The 19,465-nt window shown below is 44.5% G+C and overlaps 2 protein-coding genes across 2 annotated transcripts; both read left to right on the top strand.

Annotated features, from left to right (window-relative positions):
- The first annotated feature begins 1,942 nt into the window (after positions 1 to 1,942).
- On the top strand, positions 1,943 to 2,704 carry LOC110729303 (U11/U12 small nuclear ribonucleoprotein 59 kDa protein-like). The gene is made up of 2 exons (XM_021909035.1): positions 1,943 to 2,536; positions 2,627 to 2,704. Exons 1-2 carry the CDS (start codon positions 2,186 to 2,188, stop codon positions 2,702 to 2,704), a joined length of 429 nt encoding a protein of 142 aa, XP_021764727.1. The 5' UTR covers positions 1,943 to 2,185.
- Positions 2,705 to 16,869: 14,165 nt separating this feature from the next.
- LOC110729302 (ADP,ATP carrier protein 3, mitochondrial-like) lies at positions 16,870 to 18,160 on the top strand. Its single transcript, XM_021909034.1, has 2 exons — positions 16,870 to 16,956; positions 17,651 to 18,160. The coding sequence occupies exons 1-2, from the start codon at positions 16,870 to 16,872 to the stop codon at positions 18,158 to 18,160; spliced, it is 597 nt and encodes a 198-aa protein (XP_021764726.1).
- Positions 18,161 to 19,465: the final 1,305 nt, after the last annotated feature.

The raw sequence follows: 19,465 nt of genomic DNA, 5'->3' as shown, positions 1-19,465 counted from the left end.
TTAATGTCCCTTATTCGCTTGATTCCACGGAAGTAGGCTTGATAGTTAATTTGGGAAGCCATTGATAACTTGGAAGAGACCTTTGGTATTATTATTAGGGATTGCTTTTCTTCTTGTCAATTGATTTATATATTGGGGGTAGATTTATTAGTTTATCAATCATAATCGTGGTAATGCTTGATCTTGGATGCTTTAGTTTATTGATTAATATTTCCTCTAGTTAATTGTGTTATTTAATATATTAGTTGATTATTATCATCCATTATTGATTGGTGACGTGCTTAGTGATTAATTGAGTCTGATTAATTGAATGAACCATAGTCTCTTGGGATTCGATCCTTACTTGCCCTACTACACAGTTAGAAGGAATAGTTAGGTTATTTTTGTTAGGTACGCGATAAGCCTATCAACTGTGTTCAATCAAAGTTCTTGAAGTTTCTTTTTGTGTTGCTAGCAAGGATCAAAAGTACAAGTTTAGGTGGCTAGATACCTTTGAAATTGATTGGATTGAATAAGCATGTTTTACATGATTTTTATGAAGATTAAATTAAATTGAATTGAATTATGATTTATGAAATAAAGCACGTTTAAAAAAAATGGTTTTGATAAGTAAATTGGAGGATTGATTTTATATCATGTTTTAAATGGTTCGAAATTATTATGTTTAAAGGAGTTTGGATTTTAAAAGTATGTTGGATTGTTTTAAAAGAGTTTTTGAAAAAAAAAAGGTTTGATTTAGAAAGCAAATAAAAGGAATTTTGAATTATGTTGGAATTTTGAAATTGGAAAAGGATTTATTGAATTTTTATTATTAAAGCTTTACAAGCATGTTGATAGTAATCCCACTATGCGAATTTGGTAGATAAGACTTTGGACTTTGTATGACCGAGTCTTTCCTCAAGAATAGCCTTGAAATAGTAGGAGACTAACTTGAGGGGTGTGCACACTTGGGTGAGGAATTGGTTTTAAAAAGAGGAATTGGTTTTATAAATTGTTTTTATTGAACTGTTGAGTTATTGGAATTGTTTTGAGAATCTTGAGAATTGGTTTTGAAACTATGAGTTTTGGAATTATTGGATTAACTTTGGAATTAGTTTTTAAAAGCATGTTTGCAAATAAATTGAATTTACTCCGTATTTCCTATTTGTTTTGGTTCGCCCTGTTTACCTTAATGGTAAGCAGTGCTGACTATTTTCAGGTGGAGTCAATATTTGAGTATATTAGAGTCCCGGGATGTTCTTCACCTAGATTAGGAATGTTGGTCTTTGCACTAGTAGAAAAAATGAAATAGGCACCCCCTTTAGTACCGGTTCGTGAAAACCGGTGCCAAAAGAAATGGGCGGGATTGAAAAATTCAGTGTTGGCATCGGTTCCAACCAAAACCGGTGCCAATCATTTAATTAGCACCGGTTCAAACCGGTGCCAACTTATAAAAAAAAAAGTATGGCATAGAGTTGGCACCGGTTCGCCTTAAACCGATGCCAACTATGTTAATTAGCACCGGTTTAAACCGGTGCCATTTTTGAAAAAAAAAACCGGGTCTTCTTCGTTTTCATTTCATTTCCCATACTCTTTCTTTCTCTTGCTTTCATTTCCTCGATCTTTCCTCTTCTCATCTGATCTGCCTCTCTCTCTCCTCCATTGAAGCGTACTCGAATTTCTCCATTGAAAGGGCTTCTGAGCTTTCTCTCAGCACTTTCCTAACACTCCTTCTCTCTCTTTCGATCTCCTTCTCCATAACCGCCACTTTCCCTTTCCCTTTCCTTTCTTCTCTCTTTCGATCTCCTTCTCCTTCTCCTTCTCTCTTTCTACAATATTGGAGGTTAGGGTTTCTGGGTGTGTCTATTTTGAATCAATTCGATGTGCGTGCGTCTTCAACAACAACAAATTCGAATCAATTTCGAACCAAAAATCAGAAATTCGAGGTTAGGGTTTCTGGTTATTTAGCTTTGCGTTATATTGTAGCAGTTCTGAGCTTTCTCCTCCATTGAAACAACTTCTAAGGTAATGTTTTTTTATCAATGAAGTTTTTTAATCAATGAATATCAATTTCGCTAATTATTTGTGTTAGTTCTAATTTCCTTAATTTCTGTTGAGAAAATGCTAAAAAAGTTGTAATAACTTAATTGGGTCTTTTTTTGTTTTTGTTTTGTGGGTTGTTTATGGTAGGCAAAAAGAGTTGGATATGTTGATGAAGGTTAAGGAAGTAAAAGGGTGTGTAGGGAAGGGGAGTGATAATGATGATGATGGTGTTGATGGGTCAATCGATAGTTCAAAAATTGATGACTTTTGTAGGTTTTTTGAGGATAATAGGATTGATTTGGGTGCCCAAGAGCTGATTTTAATAGAGGCTGCAAATGGGTTGATGTCAAAATTGCGGTTTCTGCTTGAACCTCTCAAGTTTGTTACTGATGATGGGACCCCATGGGAGGAGAAATTTGTTGTTGTTAGATTGAGTGACAAAATTAACAAGTCAAAACGCAATAAGTTGTGGAGGAAGAGGAAGAGACGCCGTGTTGCTGAATCACTTGCTAAGGTTGTATTCTATTGCTAATATCAGGCTATATACCTGAATTACAAGTTTTGGAGTATGTTTATGTTAACTGATTTTCTTAATGGTTCACAGGAGGAGGAGCAATTCAAGAAACTTGACCGAGAAGCTGATGAATGGAGGGCTAAAGAAATTGCCAAATGTTTGGGGTAAAAATACCCCAGACACGTGGCCCATTGGTCAAGCGACACGTGGCACCCAGCCATTGGTCAGCAGGGCTCCAATCCCTTGCTGACACGTGTCCAGTGAACCCTAAATGGGGAACCAAGGCTCCCCACTATAAATAGTGGAGAGACCCTCATTAATAGGGCATTCAATTTCATCCATAAATACATACACCAATCCCGAGCAATATTAATTGCAGAATTCTCCCATTACGTGAGAAGTAATTTCACTATTTACGCACACTTTTCCTCCTGTACGTTACTGACTTGATTGTCGGAGGCGGAGCTCCAACCAACCGGAGACTTCGTGGTTTTGCAGGTACAAGCGTTGAAGGGCATTCTCGGAATTGTAACTCTCCCGCAGGTTATATCAAAAAACCCCGAAACATTTGGCGCCGTTTGTGGGGAGAGTACTTCTGAGATGACTTCTAACCCTGTACCACCGGATCAGGACAAGCGGTCGTTGGTCGAGCCTGAGGTCCAGACGGACCATGAAAGTGGTGATGACTATGAAGTCAACACCTATGTGGCCCCAGACGGGTCCTTCAGAACAAAACACACCCGTTCCGATAAGAAGGAACGGGAAAACAACCAAGCTGCTCCAGACAACCCAGCCGACAACCCGGTTGGAGCTGTACAAGCGGCAGAGGGCTCTGCTCCCGTCACTAGGAACGAACTCATGACCTTCATGAATAGTTTCAAGGGCGATATCAAGAACCTTATTCGGTCAGCTACTCCCAAAAAGAGTCAGCCGACCAAGAAGCCTTCCTCTAGGAAGAAGATGATCAAAGACCGGGTCCCTACCCCTCATCCAAAGCCAAAGGAGGGGAGGGCCTCAAGTTTGATCAAAACAGGCTCCACTTCCCTCAAGCGGAGCTCAGAAAACCCATCCGACACTTACAGCCCGATGGTTCAAAAAAGACTTTCTCTGATGCCCGGATGTTCCTCCAGGAAAAGAGAAGTCAAGCGTCTGCGTCGGCCTCAACTTCGACCTTCCCAGAAATTTTCCGTGACACCTCTAACAGGCGTACGGGAACAAGCCTAGGGAGTCAGACGGGCGAACCCTCCGCCCGTTCTGGATCCAAAGTGATCCAGCCTGGTCTATTTGGTTCACCAACTGGACTGGGTGGATCCCCTTTCACCCAACCGGGTCTCTTTTGCGGGCATGTGCAGCAGTCGTACCAGCCCATGGACTGGCAGCTGCGCCTGCTAAACCTGGGAGAACAGCCCACAACGTTCTCTTCGAGACAACCCAGGCGGCACAACTAGCTAAGGTTAAAAACGTGTTGGTAGGGGCCTATGATGGTACCACCAACCCAGAGGACCACCTAATGGCGTACTCTAACCTTATGTACCTACAGGGGTTGGATGATGTCGTCTGGTGCAGGTGCTTCCCGGCTACCCTAAAGGGCATTGCCCAACGGTGGTTTGGTAATCTACCAGCCAGCTGCATCAACAATTTCAAAACTTTGGCGTACTTATTTACGTCAAATTTTTCAATGAATATCCTTGCCAAAAAGACTAGCCTCAACCTAGAGGCAATACAGCAGGGTGAAAGAGAAGGGCTCCGGTCCTACGTCAGACGGTTCAATTTGATGAGAATTCATATTCAAGGACTGTCTGACGAAGTTGCTTACATAAACTTCTTTAAGGGTCTGAAGGATGGGTCGACCTTCAAGTTCGACCTCGTCCGGAAAAGGGTAGCCTCCCTTCAAGAGGCGTTAATGGAAGCTGAAGCCTATATACAGGCGATAGAGCTCTGCAATGTAAAGCAGCCGCCGGATTCCAAAAAATCCGACAGAAAAGATAGCCGGCAACAGCAACAGTCGGCGAAAAAGGAAGAAAAGAAGAGAAAAGAGGTCTGGGCGGCAGACCGACCTGGTCAGCCGGCTCAGAAGCTTAGACGGAAATCTGAACCGTACGTTCCCAGGTACGAGTTCACAAAGGACTGCTCCTCCATCCTCATGGAAATCAAAGACCGGATGTCTCTCGAGAAACTGGCTGCGATGAAAAGTCCCGTAAGCAACCGGGACAAGAGCAAATACTGCCAATACCATGAGGATGTCGGCCACGACACTAATGGTTTCTATAGCCTCAGGCGGCTATTAGACCGTCTGGCTGATGAGGGGGCTCTGAAGTCCTATCTGTCCAAAGCCAAGAGAAACACCCAGGCAAAGAAGAGGCAGACTATCTTCACCATAGCAGGCGGTTTTGCCGGAGGGGATCCCACCATTAGGGGCACCAAAGATAACATCAGGAAGCTGGTCAACTCAGTGGATGAGGGCCAGGCGTCGAAAGACACCTTTCCTGAGGTCCTTATTTCTGAGAAGGACCGAGGCAAGGTCAGGCGGCCTCACGATGATCCCATAGTCATCGAATGTAAAGTTGCCAATCAGAGGGTTGGCCGGATCCTAATAGATACCGGGAGCTCGTCTGACCTGATCAGCTATCAGTGCTTGGCCAAGCTCAAGTACAAACCCAGTAACATGCACCAGGCGCCTCACCCACTAGTTGGTTTTGGGGGAGGGGTAGTGCATCCGGTAGGAAGCATAAATCTTCCCATCCGGCTGGGTGAAAAGGGGGAAGGACGCCACATGGTGGTAAAGTTCTTAGTTGTAGAGGAGCTGGCCGCCTACAACATGATCTTTGGCCGTCCGACCCTCAACGAATCTAAGGCTGTTATCGTCCCCTCGCTCATGCTCGTAAAATTTGAAAAAGATGATAGTACAGTCGGTTCCCTGAAAGGGGACCAGAGGACGGCTAGGGAGTGCTATCTCTCTGACGTCAAACCAACTACGGGGGCAGCCGGTGACGGTAAGCCCATAGACATTGATAACTGCGATACAGCAGACCCGGCTCCAAGGGCATCCGGTAAGAAAAGAAAGGCGGACATAATGGAACCCGTCAAACAAGAAAAATAGCAATCACTAGCCGGGGAAAGGTCAGATGACCAATGACCTCAGCCGGCTGGTGACTGCCTCGATGTCGTCCTAGACGACAGCCGCCCTGACAAAACCGTTAAGATTGGGACGGTTGCTTTTGAACGGTTGGGAGCAGACTTGCTTCAACTTCTGAAGGAATTCAAAGACATTTTTTCCTTTGAAGTGGAAGATATGCCAGACGTCAGCCCGGATCTAGCCGTCCACAAGCTCGTTCTGGACCCTAAAAAGAAGTCGGTCAGGCAGAAAAAGAGGGATCACGGTGAAGAAAGATCTCAGGCGGTAGCGGCTGAGGTCAAAAAGTTGTTAGATGCTGGGTTCATCCGGCAATGCTACTACCCGGATTGGGTAGCAAACGTTGTCCTTGTGAAAAAGCCGAATGGTACCTGGCGGATATGTATAGACTACACAGATCTGAACAGAGCATGTCCCAAGGACAGTTACCCGCTTCCAAAGATCGACAATCTGGTCGATTCAACAGCCGGTCATGCTCTGATAAGTTTCATGGATGCCTATTCAGGTTTCCATCAAATACCCCTGTGGAAAAAAGATCAAGAAAGAACGGCCTTCGTCACTGATCAGGGGTTATTTTGTTACAAGGTGATGCCGTTTGGGTTAAAGAATGCACCGGCTACATTCCAGCGCATGATAAACACAGTTTTCATCAACCAGATTGGCAGGATTTTAGAGGCGTATATTGATGACATGATAGTCAAATCCAAGCTACAGACGGATCACCTACTGGACCTCCGAGAAACATTCTCCACACTCAGGCGGCACCGGGTCATGCTCAACCCAAAGAAGTGTGTATTTGGTGTTGAGTCTGGGAAGTTCCTCGGATTTTTGATCGACCAAAGGGGCATAGAGGCTAATCCGGAAAAAGTACAGGCGATCATTGACATGCGCTCTCCCCGCACTGTAAAAAAGGTCCAGAAATTGACCGGTTGCCTGGCGGCGTTGGGAAGGTTTCTCAGCCGGTCAGGCGACAAGTGCCTCTATTTCTTCCAGGCCATCCGGAAGAGGTCCAGATTTGAGTGGGGAGAAGAGGCGGAAGTGGCATTTCAGAGGCTAAAGCAACACTTGCACTCTTTGCCAAGGCTAGTGAGCCCCCTACCCCAGGAGGTTCTCTACATGTACCTAGCCGTCTCCGATCATTCCCTCAGCGCCGTCCTCCTTGCTGAGAGAGACGGTAACCAGCTCCCGGTGTATTTCATCAGCCATGTTCTTAAAAATGCTGAACTCCGGTACCTTATGATCGAAAAATTTGGGTTGGCGCTGTTCGTAGCAGTCAAGCGGTTGAAGCCTTATTTTTTGGCTCACCCGGTGGTTGTATATACAGACCAGCCGCTCAAACGCCCAATGACCACCATCGAGTCATCCGGTAGAATGATCAAGTGGGCTGTTGAAATACAAAGCCTTGAGATAACTTTTGAACCCAGGAGGGCAGTGAAAGGTCAGGCGTTTGCCGACTTCATTGTCGAGATGACTAGACCGGTGCAACCGGAAAATCCTGATCAGGTTTGGAAGTTATTTGTAGACGGTAGTTCTATAGTGAACGACTGTGGTGCAGGCGTTATATGCCATTATCTGGAAGGGGATAAGTTTGAATATGCACTACGGTTCAAGTTCCAAGCCTCAAATAATGAGGCAGAGTATGAAGCCCTGCTAGCCGGTATACGTATGTGTAAGGCGGCAGGGGGAAGAAAAGTTAGCGTCTGCTCAGACTCTCAGTTGATTGTTAGCCAGTACCATGGTGACTACGAAGCCACCCATCCGGCTATGATCAAATATTTGCAGGCGGTCAGAGAAGAGGCCGGGTCCCTTGACGAATTTCATCTAAGTCAGGTGCCCCGGTCCGAGAATAATCAGGCGGATGCCCTTTCCAAATTGGCATCATTCGCCTCATGTGATGCACCTAGGACAGCCTTTTGGGAAGTCATTCAGAAAAGAAGCATTGATCATGACCCCATTGGGATTCTAGACCGAAGTGCCACCTGGGCGGACCCCATCCGGGCTTACTTGACAGACGGTACTTTGCTGGATGTCCCTTCTGAAGCAGTAGCACTCAAGAAGCGTGCTCTGAGTTTTGTTATGCATTAGGGAGAGCTCCTCCGGAAGGGGTACCTACAGCCGTTCCTGAAGTGTGTAACCCCGGAAAGGGGAAGAGAAGTCCTAGAGGACCTGCATGCGGGATATTGTGCCTCATACATAGGTGGCAGGTCCATAGCAAGAAGAGCCAGACGGCAAGGGTATTTTTGGCCCACTCTTGAGGCAGATGCCATGGATTTAGTGAAACGGTGTGACAAATGCCAAAAGTTTGCCCGGTTGATACATCGACCGGCAACTGACCTGGCAACCATCCACAGTCCGGTTCCATTCGCAAAGTGGGGCATGAACATTCTTGGTCCTTATGTGCCTGCATCAGGCGGTCGCCGCTACATTTTGGTGGTAGTGGACTACTTCACCAAATGGGTTGAAGCAGAGGCGGTTAAAGGCAAATAAACGAAATATGTGATCTCCTTCATCTGGAGAAACGTCGTCACCCGGTTTGGGGTTCCAGTGTCTATGGTTTTTGACAACGGACCACAATTTGAAACGCTTGTCCTCAAGAGCTGGTTGGGGGACCAAGGAATCTCCCATTGTTTTGCATCCGTTGGCCAGCTTTAGGCAAACGGGCAAGTTGAGGCTTTCAACAAGCTGATCTCAGACGGTATAAAGAAGAAGGTGGAAAGAGCCGGTGGACTATGGGCAGAGGAATTTCCTCATGTCCTTTGGGCCATCAGGACAACAGAAAAAGGGGCAACCGGTGAAACCCCATTTCTTATGACATACGGCACCGAGGCGGTACTCCCCGTTGAGCATTATGAGCCAACCCTTCGCATCATGCTGTATGATGAGGAGGCCAACTGGGAAGCCATGCGGCTTGCACTGGATGCTCTCCCAAAGCGAAGGGGCAACGCAGCCTTGCGTCATGAGATCCACCGTCTGAGAATGACAAGAGCCTACAACAAGCGGGTCCACAAACGGCCCTTGAAAGTAGGAGATTTTGTGCTTCGCAAAATAGAAGCAACCGGTAGGGCCAATGAACAAGGAAAATTAACCCTAAATTGGGAAGGACCCTACCGGATCTTTGAAGAAGTGCGAGACGGCACATACCGCCTGGAAACCCTAGACGGTAGAAAGCTGCCTAGAACCTGGAATGTAGACAATCTCAAAAAGTACTACTTCTAGAAATTGTATAGCTTTTTGTAAACTTCTGTATGATTAATGAGAAAATTTACTACATATTATGTTTACATATGCCATGTCTTGTGCTTACCACAAGCGGCTCTCCTTATAAAATTTCCATGCGCCATGTCTTGTGCTCAACACAAGCGGCCCTGAGAACTAATGAATCATCCGGTGACACCCATACGGGCGAATTCAACGAAGAGAACATCTCCCATTTGGGTGGAAAATTGTTCTAGTGATCAAACTTCAGGCGGCCCTACCCGCCTGAATGATCCATTGCACCAAAGAAACGCAGGCTAGCATTCCTAAACATGCGGCCGGCTTACTCTTTGGGAAAAAAGTACCACCAAAGGCTGGCCTCCAAACAGACAGTCGGTACCTAATGTCACCGCCTGACTCACTAAGAGAAGGCAGGCCTTAAACATATTGGTTTAGGCCATGACCTATGCAAGGGTTTTCTCGCAAAAGCCCAACCGGCAAATGGACACCCTAAACCTGCGCAGTCCTTTACAAAAGCACCAGCCGACAAGTCAGTAGAAATCGGCTGGCATCCACTCTGATGTTAGCACTTAGCTAACTTATTAGTATTTGTACTATGGCTTATGGATAGCCGCCTGGCACCATGTCACTTCTGCCAGCCCCCTATCCAAGGGCAATTACCCTATCCCCACCCAGTCTGGTTGGGGTTCATGCGGAAATATACTTGCAAAAGAGTAAAAAAAATTTTGCAAAGAAAATAGAAGGAGTTGTAGAAGAAATTCATTCAAAAGTCGGCTCAGCCGGTGGAAATGTTTACAAATAAAACCGGGCACAGCCAGTGAAAATGTATATTAATACTCGAAATAAAAAACAACAACAGAATAAGCCGACCCTTCCGGCGCTATGACTAGATAATGCACGGCACGCAGGCCGGGAGGTCGCTGCTATTCTAGCTGCACAGTCATCCGGTCAGCCTGAGCTTGGTCCCCTTCCGGATGAGATGGGTCGGTGGTGGGAAGGGAGTCGGGATCTTCATCCTCGACTGCCTCCTCGTGGCCAGCCGCTTCCTCCTGCATCCGCTTGAACTCCGCCTCAACCCACTGCTTATAGGGTTCAGGCCCCGACTTGCCCTCCTCCTCAGCCAGAATGGCAAGATCTGCGTATTTGTAGGTGAGCTCCCAGACGTTGTAGTCTGTACCCGGATGGATAATGGAGAACTCCCTCTTCATCCGGTTCTCGCAGCCCTGCTCATTCTCCTCAATGAGCCGGCTCTGTTCAGCTTCGAGGGTGGCTTGGAAGTTTCCCTGTGCAGCAGCTGCCTCCTTGACCAGGCGGTCATTCTCTTCTCCGCCTGGTCAAGCCGTTTGAGGGGCTCCTCATGCTTCTTGAGCTCATCTTCAGCATTGTCCAGGGCCGCTTGAAGATTGTCCACTTTGGTCTTGGACTCTTTGAGGGCCTGTTGGAGGGTCTTGACCTGGTCCGCCTATCGCATGATTATAGATTTAGTTTCTAAATCATGCATAATCATTGAATATTCAGCAACATTATGTGCATCATCCGCAGCCTGTTTGGCTCTCTTTACCTCCTCTTGTTTGAGGATGTAGGCTTTCTTGAGCCCCTCCACGCGCAGCAGTGCCTGCAACAACACAACCGGTGTCAGTAGAAAAACCGGGTGCGCATAATACAAATGAAATACCGGGTGGGCACTCGTAAACTTACATCAGCCAGCTCGACCATTACACGGTCGGCATTGAAGGTGTTGATTCCAGGAATCGCCTCCTTCTCGTCCCGGGGGACGGCTTTCAGCATGGCCTGGGCATACTGAGTTGCATCCGGCCAGCGTGGGGAATTATCTGCACCAGAAACAGACGGTGAGAAAGCTGCATATGCTCCGCCTACGGACAGCCGGCTGTTCGGAGAATCTCCCGGCTGAGACTGAGAATATAACTTAACACGCATGGGTAGGTCAAGAAGCGTGAGGTTGAAAGGGTTTGTACCTTATTGGAAGCATCTCTGGCCTCCGGCAGAAGATGGACCGGTTGTGGTCCTTATTGGCGTGACCTCTTTCAAGGCCGTTTCAGCATTAGACCCGCCTGGGGTCTTTATTGTTTTACCACCGGTAGTAGCCCGGGCGGTTGAAGAAGTTTTCTACACCTTCAGTGCAGGCTCCTCAACAATCGGCCTTGGCCGGATTTGTTTTTGCAGGGAGCGAGGAGTTTTGCTCCCATCCTGAAATGAAGGCACAAACGGTTAGGCGAAGAAATAACCAAAACGGAAGCACAACAAACAAGAAAGAGTCAGGCGGTCTAACCTTTTTAGCCGCCTGAGCGGCAAGTTTCTTCTCCAAATTTTCCTTCCGGATGTCTGAAGCTTTTTTGGCAGGTGTTTTGGCGGTGGGCAACATGTTCTTTGCTTCTTCTGCAAAACACAAAACAAATACATCCGGTCAAGATCAGAACAAAATCACAAGCATTGCAATCAAAAGAAAGTAGCCAGCCGGCATAAAATAAACCGGCTGAGGCTCTTAACCTACGTCTTTCGAACATGCTGCTAAGACCGCAGGCGGACAAGAAGCACTCGTCCTTAAAAAATTCATGTTTGGGCACCCAGTTTTTGGGCACCCTTATTATCTCTCCGGTTGAGAGAGTGGAGGGGACTAGCTCAAAGAATCCGGAGTCCAGTATAGCCTCCCTATCGTTCTCCGGCACTGGGGGCAGCCGACACTTCTGCCCTAAAAGTTCTGGTTTCCGGTTGTAGATCCGGAACTCCCTATTCTCTTCTTCAGTCGGGCTTTAACTAGATAAAACCGGTTCTTCCAGTCCGACCATTTAGACGGCTTATCCAGCGTCATCAAGTATTGAGGATAAGTCGTCAAAGTGTACCAGGCTCTCCAGCCGCCTGGGCTTCTACTCAAATAATGCATATGGGCAAACGCCTCCCAACCGGGGTTGAGATCCTACATCTCGCAGGCGGCGATATACCCGAGTATATTCACCCAGGAATTAGGGGTGAGTTGTCAGACGCCTAGGCCATATCCCCTTAGTCTGGCCTTTATTGTGTTGTGTAAAGGGAAGCGGAGCCCGGCAAGGAAGGCCGCTTCATAGCACCCAAACCAGCTGTCCGCATGGGGTTGGTCATCCTCCCATACAACCGTTCCAAACTCCGCCGATATTGACAGTTTATAACCCCCTCCTAGCGGCCGCTTGGTGACAAAGTTCGTCAGGGAGGACCGCATGAGGGCCCTGTCCTTAGTAGACACGGCAATCATGAGAGGGTCGTTTCTACTTTGCCAAGTAGGCCTCTCCGCCTCCTCGCTATCTTCAGACGAGGTCAGGTAGCTAGTGCTACTGCTTTCAATACGACTGGCATCAGAGCCGGATGGGGATTTGGGATCCTCGTTGACGGATCCTGGCAGCTCAGCCTCCTGAGCAGAGGAAGACTCTTCGGTGAAGGAGCCTAAAATGCTATCGCTTGGGGTGGCGGGTATGCCCCCAGGTGAGTCTCTAGCCACCTCGTCCGAGGCTCGTCTCTCAGGCGACAACTCGTTTGAGTTCCCGCCTCTATAATTGGGGTCCATAGTTGTTCCCCTAATCCTGGCCATCGTGTCCTGCACAGACACGGAGTCAGTTGATATAGGCGTTGAAAAGGGGAAATTCCAAAGATCAGAGGCGGCAGATCCAGTTCTAGACTCAGCCGTACTAATTGACCGGCTGAGTTCACAACTATGTTCCGGGTATGGGTATAAAGGGTCCATCTACTTATGGGGCTAATAAATAAAAGCACAAGCAAAAGACGCAAACAGAAATACATGGAAAAGCTAGAAGGAATAGAGACGGTACCTAAAGAAAGTGAGAACTTGTTGAAACCTCAAGAAATTTCTTGGGGATGCTTGCAAAGATACAGACGGTCTGAAAACCGGCTGAGTTCCCTTGGGTACCCTCACGAAAATCCTTTGCTTGCTCGCAACAACACAAGCGGTCTGAAAACTGGCTGCTCTCAACTATCAAATTTCCGTCTGCTCTCAACTCTGAAAACCGGATGCTCTCAAAATCAAGAAATTTCGCGAAGTTTGTAAATGAGAGCTTAAGGGCGCCTTCTCCTATTTATAGGATTTTGTCCCAGAAGGCGAAGAGTCGCGACTCTTCCCCTTCTGCTTTTCCCTCCTCTTCCTTCAGTTAGAATCTGAAGAGGTTTCAAAAAAAAAAAAACCGTCAGCACTCTTCACAGGCGCCACGTGGCACCTTGCCACGTCAGCACCTGTGAGGGGCAAATGTTTGGGGTAAAAATACCCCAGACACGTGGCCCAATGGTCAAGCGACACGTGGCACCCAGCCATTGGTCAGCAGGGCTCCAATCCCTTACTGACACGTGTCCAGTGAACCCTAAATGGGGAACCAAGGCTCCCCACTATAAATAGTGGAGAGACCCTCATTAATGGGGCATTCAATTTCATCCATAAATACATACACCAATCCCGAGCAATATTAATTGCAGAATTCTCCCATTTCGCGAGAAGTAATTTCACTATTTACGCACACTTTTCCTCCTGTACGTTACTGACTTGATTGTCGGAGGCGGAGCTCCAACCAACCGGAGACTTCGTGGTTTTGCAGGTACAAGCGTTGAAGGGCATTATCGGAATTGTAACTCTCCCGCAGGACATATCAAAAAACCCCGAAACACCAAGGATATGGCAGAACAAAGGGTACCATTTGCTGCATTCACTTGCCATGTATAAATTGGACTGTTAGTTGTTTGTTTAGACTATTCTTATGCATTATGTGCCATTTAATTCATAAAAAGTAGGCCTTAAGGTGATAGAGGTTCATATGAACTAACATATGGTGAATCTAATTTCTAATGACATTGTTAGTATTTTGTGGTAGGTCTTTTACTACTAGAAAACTACCTAACTTAGTCTAATTGTTCAGTTTTTTGTTGTCTTTCTGGTTTGACAATTTGTGCTTCAGAGTTCAGTTTTTAGATGTAGAACTTGTCACTACTAGAAAACAGTCAATCAACGACGGAAAAAATCTGTCGAAAAACCCTGAAATTCCGTCGGAAATGGCCATTTCCGACGGAATTCCGTCGGAAAGCGTTGTCGGAAGACCCTTTGTAGGTATTTTGCGATATTCCGTCGGAAAGGTCTATTCCGACGGATTTTGTTCTGTCGGCGCTTTTATTGACTTTCAGTGTAAATCCGTCGCAAGGTTCCGACGGAAAGTTCCGTTGGAGTTGGAAAGATTTCCGACGGAATTTTCCGTCGGACGAGGTATATTCCGACGGAAAATTCCGTCGGAAAAGTTTAAAAAAAATTAAAAAAAAAAAAACAGCCCTACCCTGCCAGAAAAACCCCCCACCCACACCCACCCTGACCACCCCCACCCACACCCACCCCACCTGCCGCCCAGCCACCACCCAGACCCCTGCCCCCATACACATCCCCTCCCCCCCACGCACCCATACCCCGTGCCGCCCAGCCACCACCCATACCCCCTGCCCCCATACCCATCCCCTGCCCCCCCCCAACGCACCCCACCCTCTGCCGCCCAACCATCCCCTGCCCCCCTTACCCATCCCTTGCCCCCTGCCGCCCAGCCATCCCCCACCAAATACACCACCCACCACACGCACCCACCAACTCTGTAACCACCCAAGGCACCCAAACCACTACCGTACCACCCAAAAAAATCAAAAAATTCCCACAAAAACCCGGATCTACCCACCACGCAACCTCCAACATCGAAACTCCAATATCCACTACCACCACCATATTTTTTCAAAAAAAAAAAAACCCGAAAAGAACAACAAATTAATTAAAAAAAAAACAATATACATACCTTAATTCGATCACAAAAAGCCTCGAATATGGGTTTACGAGGTCAAATTCAACCATGAAAACTCTAGATCTAGAGTTTTCATGGTCGAATTTGACTTGAAAACCTTGTGTTCTTGATGTTGTTGATGTTGATGGCGAAAATGACGGAGTTGTTGATGGCGTTGGTGGTGTTGTTTACACCGACGTTGGTGGTTAGTGAAGAAGAACAAGAGGAGAAGAGGAGGGAGAAGGAGAACGAGAGGGAGAACGAAAGGGGAAGGCGTAGAGGAAGAGAAGAAGGATGGAGAAGGAGAGGAAGAGAAGAAGGAGAAGGAGAAGGAGAAGGCGAGTGTCAGGAAGAAGGAGGAGGAAATTAAAGAGAAAAATGAAAATGTGAATGAGAAAGAAGGGGGGGGGGGCGGCTGGTAAATGGTGAGGGTTTTAGGGTTTTTTTTTTTAATTTTAATTTAATTATACTCAGACGGAATATTCCGTCGGAACATTAAGGGTTTAGGGTTTCGTTTTTTTTTTTATTTATTTAAAAAAACAACAAAATTCCGTCGAAAAAGGGTTAAATTCCGTCGGAAATTTCCGACGGATTTTTAATCTGTCGTAATTTTCCGACGGATATAAAATCCGTAGGAAATTTATATGTTCCGACGGATTAAATTTCCCTCGGAATTTAAAGCTTCCGACGGAAATTTCCGTCACAAGGTATTTTCCGAGGAAATATTCCGTCGGAAGAAGTAAATTCCGAGGGGAAAAAAATCCGTCAGAATATTTTCGAGGGATTTTCCTTCGCAACCTATCTTTTCCGACGGACTGTTCTGACAGACCCAAATTCCGTCGGAAATTTGGAATTTTCCGACGGAAATTAATTCCGTCGGAACGATTCCCTCGGAAAACGGCCTATTTCTAGTAGTGTGTATTGGATGCATTTAACTTTGCCACTAGTAGAACTAATTATCCTTAAGAGATCATGGGTGTCTGATAATTTTGTGTTGAGCATTATTTGACAAAATGTGGATACGAGCTATTTTAATACTAGTGAAATGGAAGAATCTGCATGTAATTTATTGTTTGATAGCATAGTATACTCAGGCGGTCAGGCCGTTACAGAGACAGAATCATAGGGGAGATGGTAGCTATCTATACAAAGCTGAATTTCCACAAGTCCTTATTTTCAGTTGCATGATACTGGAATTTACCTCTTTCTATCATATTAAGTCATCCTTGTCTATGATAAGCATACATCAACTACTACTTCAACCTCTAGTTTTAACGGGAATAATTTCGGCTTAGATATGTCAAAATAGTTTGTTGATGTCTTAGCTGTCTATGAGTTGCCATATGTTATTTGGTCCTAAGACTTACTATCTTCACATGTTTGGTATTTCTACTTTCCTGTCATAACACCATTTTTGCTCTTGCATTAATTTTAGAATACTATGCTTGTTTTGCAAGAGCAAATTAAAATTTTGGGTGTAGGAAATGAAAGAATATATTGCTTTTGGAAAATTATTGTTAGTGTAATTTAATTCCCACATTATACTCTGCCATTAAAATGATATTTTTTTTTTTTGGGTGGGGTGGGGTGGGGGGAGGGTCTATTCCTGAATTCCTACATTTTTTGTGTTTTCTTTATGAATTTATCTATACCCTTTAGCTTAATCTTGTTAATTTTTTATATTATCATAAAAAAATGATCCTTTCATTGTTTCAACATCACACCATAATTTGATTTAGGTGCCTTACCAAAATTTTATATCTAGGGTAGCACAGTAGTAGGGTGCCCTTAATCTTAAGAGTTATTGGGGTTAAAGTTTGTTGATTGACACTATAGAGCACAATCATGTAAAAGGGTCATACCTTGACATACATTATTGACGATGTTGTTTATATTCCTAGGAAGTAAACGAATAGTATTGCTCCCAAGAAATAAACTCTATAATTCGATTTGGTGCGTGCTTTTATAATATTTGGTAAATGTGAACAAATTGTTTATAATTCAGTAAGGACAGAAATATGTTTGATAGTATTGCGAAGGAGACCAAAAATGATTGGTGGGATGGAGAAAGAAATACTGAAGTATTATATGAATTATACAGATTACTTGAAATTGAAGTGTGAGTAATATTTTAAGACATCCTGTAAAGGTCTAAAGGATAGTGTGAAGTATATGTGAGGATGGATATTGCATACTGGAATGTGTATCAGTTTGACGGCACATCTACTTCATATGAACTTGGTTGTTTGGTGAGAGCATTACAGTGTGTAAGTGTGTTTGGGTAACAATGGTAGAGGCCTAGAGGGTAAGGAAGGGTAGGGAGAAGTGAATTTGTGTTATTTCTCAAAATCAAAAGAATTTGGTTTAAAGTGTTGGACCTTTTGGTTCTCTCTGCTTTTCTTTTACCAAATGGTATCTAAGTAAAGGAAAATGGTGTTAACACCTTCTTTCTCCTTTCTCAAACCCTACTATCTAGATACAATTTTATTGTTAGCTAGCTATTCATGGAAGTTCCTCTCTGAGATCTCTTTGTAGTTAAATAGCTGAAATCTTGTATCTTTGTCATATTCTCAACTGTAGGTGTGTCATCTTGTCATTTTTGTTGATTGAACACATTGGTATGTACCTTTTTGAAATTACCTTGAGTACCTTGACTGTGAATATCCAGTCACCCTTGTTATGATGACTTCCGAGATGGTTATTATGATATTCTCATTGAGATATTCAATTAAGGCAACTATAAGAGGAAAGGCCTTGCTGGAAAAAATACCCCTTATTCGAAGAGCCTTGCCAAAAGGAGGATTATATGATTTATACCTGTACAAAATAAGGAGCACTTGGCTTCTGTCATACACTCATACCCAAAGCCATCTCCTTTTGGAAATCCAAATTAATAAATTTGCTCTTATCTACAGCATCATTTAGATAACATTGTCTTACAATTCTACATCATTCTTGCAGGAAACACTTTCATCTGAAATGGCAGATAGGTGTGAACATACTTCTATGTTCCCAGATTTGCATTGGTTGTATCACTCTCCTAGATCTCCTCACATTCTTGGCAGCACCATTGTAGCTCAAAATTTATTCAGAGATCCCGCCCTGTTGGTACATAGATATTCGTTACAACCATCCCTAAACATATCTTCCTCTTCTGTGATTACTCCAAAGAAGCAAGTACACCCAAGGGAACAAAATCCTAGGTCGTATGCCATCCTGCAAGGAATGTCTCAGGTTATTTCAGCCTCAGTTGTGGCTCCTATTGAACAGGTCTATAGCCTGATGCAATGTCAGAATGAGATGCTAAAATATGGTCATCTTTCGACTCCTTACAAAGGAATGATGGGTTGCTTTAGCAGAACAATAAAAAATGAAGGTGTCCTTTCTCTTTGGCGGGGTAACAGTATGAATGTGATCACACCCTTGACAATTGAGGTGATTCTCCAATTCTCACCATCTATTTTTTGCTGAACAGGCACAGCAGCGCAGCAGAACAGAAATAGCAGCACAGCAAACAACAGAGCAGCAAGTTAGCCTGAACACACAACAACACATCAGCCAGCAGAGCAGCCACTAGCACAAGGCAGCCTGAACAGAAGCAAAACGAATCACCCAGGCAGCTTGAACAGAGCAGAAACACAGCGACAGAAGCAGAACAGCCACAGCCATCAGAGCAGAAACACAGCCACAGCCAGCAGAGCAGCCACCAGCACAAGACCAGGACAGCTAGTTATATGAAATGCAAGAAAGGTCGATCAAAGATAAGTCTAGATTATTTAATTTTTTTTTGGACGAAAATTGTAATATTACAGCCTTTTTTAATGAAAATATGTAACTTTATATATATGTTAATGTTTCTATATCAATTTAAGTGAAAAAACTGCAAAATTTTTTATTTTTTATTTTTTTGGGGTATTTTTGGCACCGGTTTGTACCAGAACCGGTGCCAAAAGTTTTTTTAAATTTTTTTTAGACTTTTGGCACCGGTTCAAAGCAAGAATCGGTGACTAAAGTGGGGTTTTTTGCACCGGTTCTTGCTTTGAACCGGTGCCAATAGTATTGAAAATAAAAAAAAAATCGCGCCATGGTAGTTGGCACCGGTTTAAAGCATGTAGTTGGCACCCGTTAACCGGTGCCAAATCATGTAGTTAGCACCGGTTCACCGGTGCTAAATGCTTTAGTTAACACCGGTTTTGAACCGGTGCCAAATTTTCATGGATTTGGCATCCCTCAAATCCCCTACGGTTCAAAATCGGTGCCAAAGGGGGGTTTAAACCGGTGCCTTTTTACCTTTTTTGTCTAGTGTTGTTTATTTATGAGTACTCATGACAATGGTTTCTATTTATAGCTATTATTAATAAAGAAAGAGTTTGAGTTTCCGTTGCGAAGTATTGGTTTTGGTTAGTAGTTTTGGTAGCCTTGCGTAATCACGCGGCGGTAATACGCCTAAGTCTATCTCTGCGGTATAATTATACGTATTATACTAGTATTTTCATAGAGGGAGATTTGAGGGTGTTACATTGGTTATGGAAACAAATAAAAAAAATACATTATCATCTAGCAACAATAGTTTAGGCGACTTGTTTCTAATGGCAACAATTCAAAAATTCATTGCCTTTGTTTGTTTCTAAATCAATACAAATAAAATATCAGTTGCCATAGTTTGTTGCTATATGGAAACAAGACAAAAATATGATGCCATATAGTAACAATTAGTAAGACAATAACACCAACAAATCAAAAACACGTAGCTTATTAAAAAACTAAAGCATAAAA

Source organism: Chenopodium quinoa, unplaced genomic scaffold (genome assembly GCF_001683475.1).
Source record: "Chenopodium quinoa cultivar QQ74 unplaced genomic scaffold, ASM168347v1, whole genome shotgun sequence".
Taxonomy (NCBI): domain Eukaryota; kingdom Viridiplantae; phylum Streptophyta; class Magnoliopsida; order Caryophyllales; family Amaranthaceae; genus Chenopodium; species Chenopodium quinoa.
This window is presented reverse-complemented; position numbering and strand designations above follow the sequence as displayed.

Bases quoted from the DNA above. Each gene is read 5' to 3' on its own strand.
- LOC110729303 (XM_021909035.1), top strand. From the start codon at position 2,186: ATGTTGATGAAGGTTAAGGAAGTAAAAGGGTGTGTAGGGAAGGGGAGT. The intron at 2,537-2,626 runs GTTGTATTCTAT...AATGGTTCACAG, and splicing joins TTGCTGAATCACTTGCTAAG to GAGGAGGAGCAATTCAAGAA.
- LOC110729302 (XM_021909034.1), top strand. From the start codon at position 16,870: ATGGATATTGCATACTGGAATGTGTATCAGTTTGACGGCACATCTACT. The intron at 16,957-17,650 runs GTAAGTGTGTTT...TCATTCTTGCAG, and splicing joins TGGTGAGAGCATTACAGTGT to GAAACACTTTCATCTGAAAT.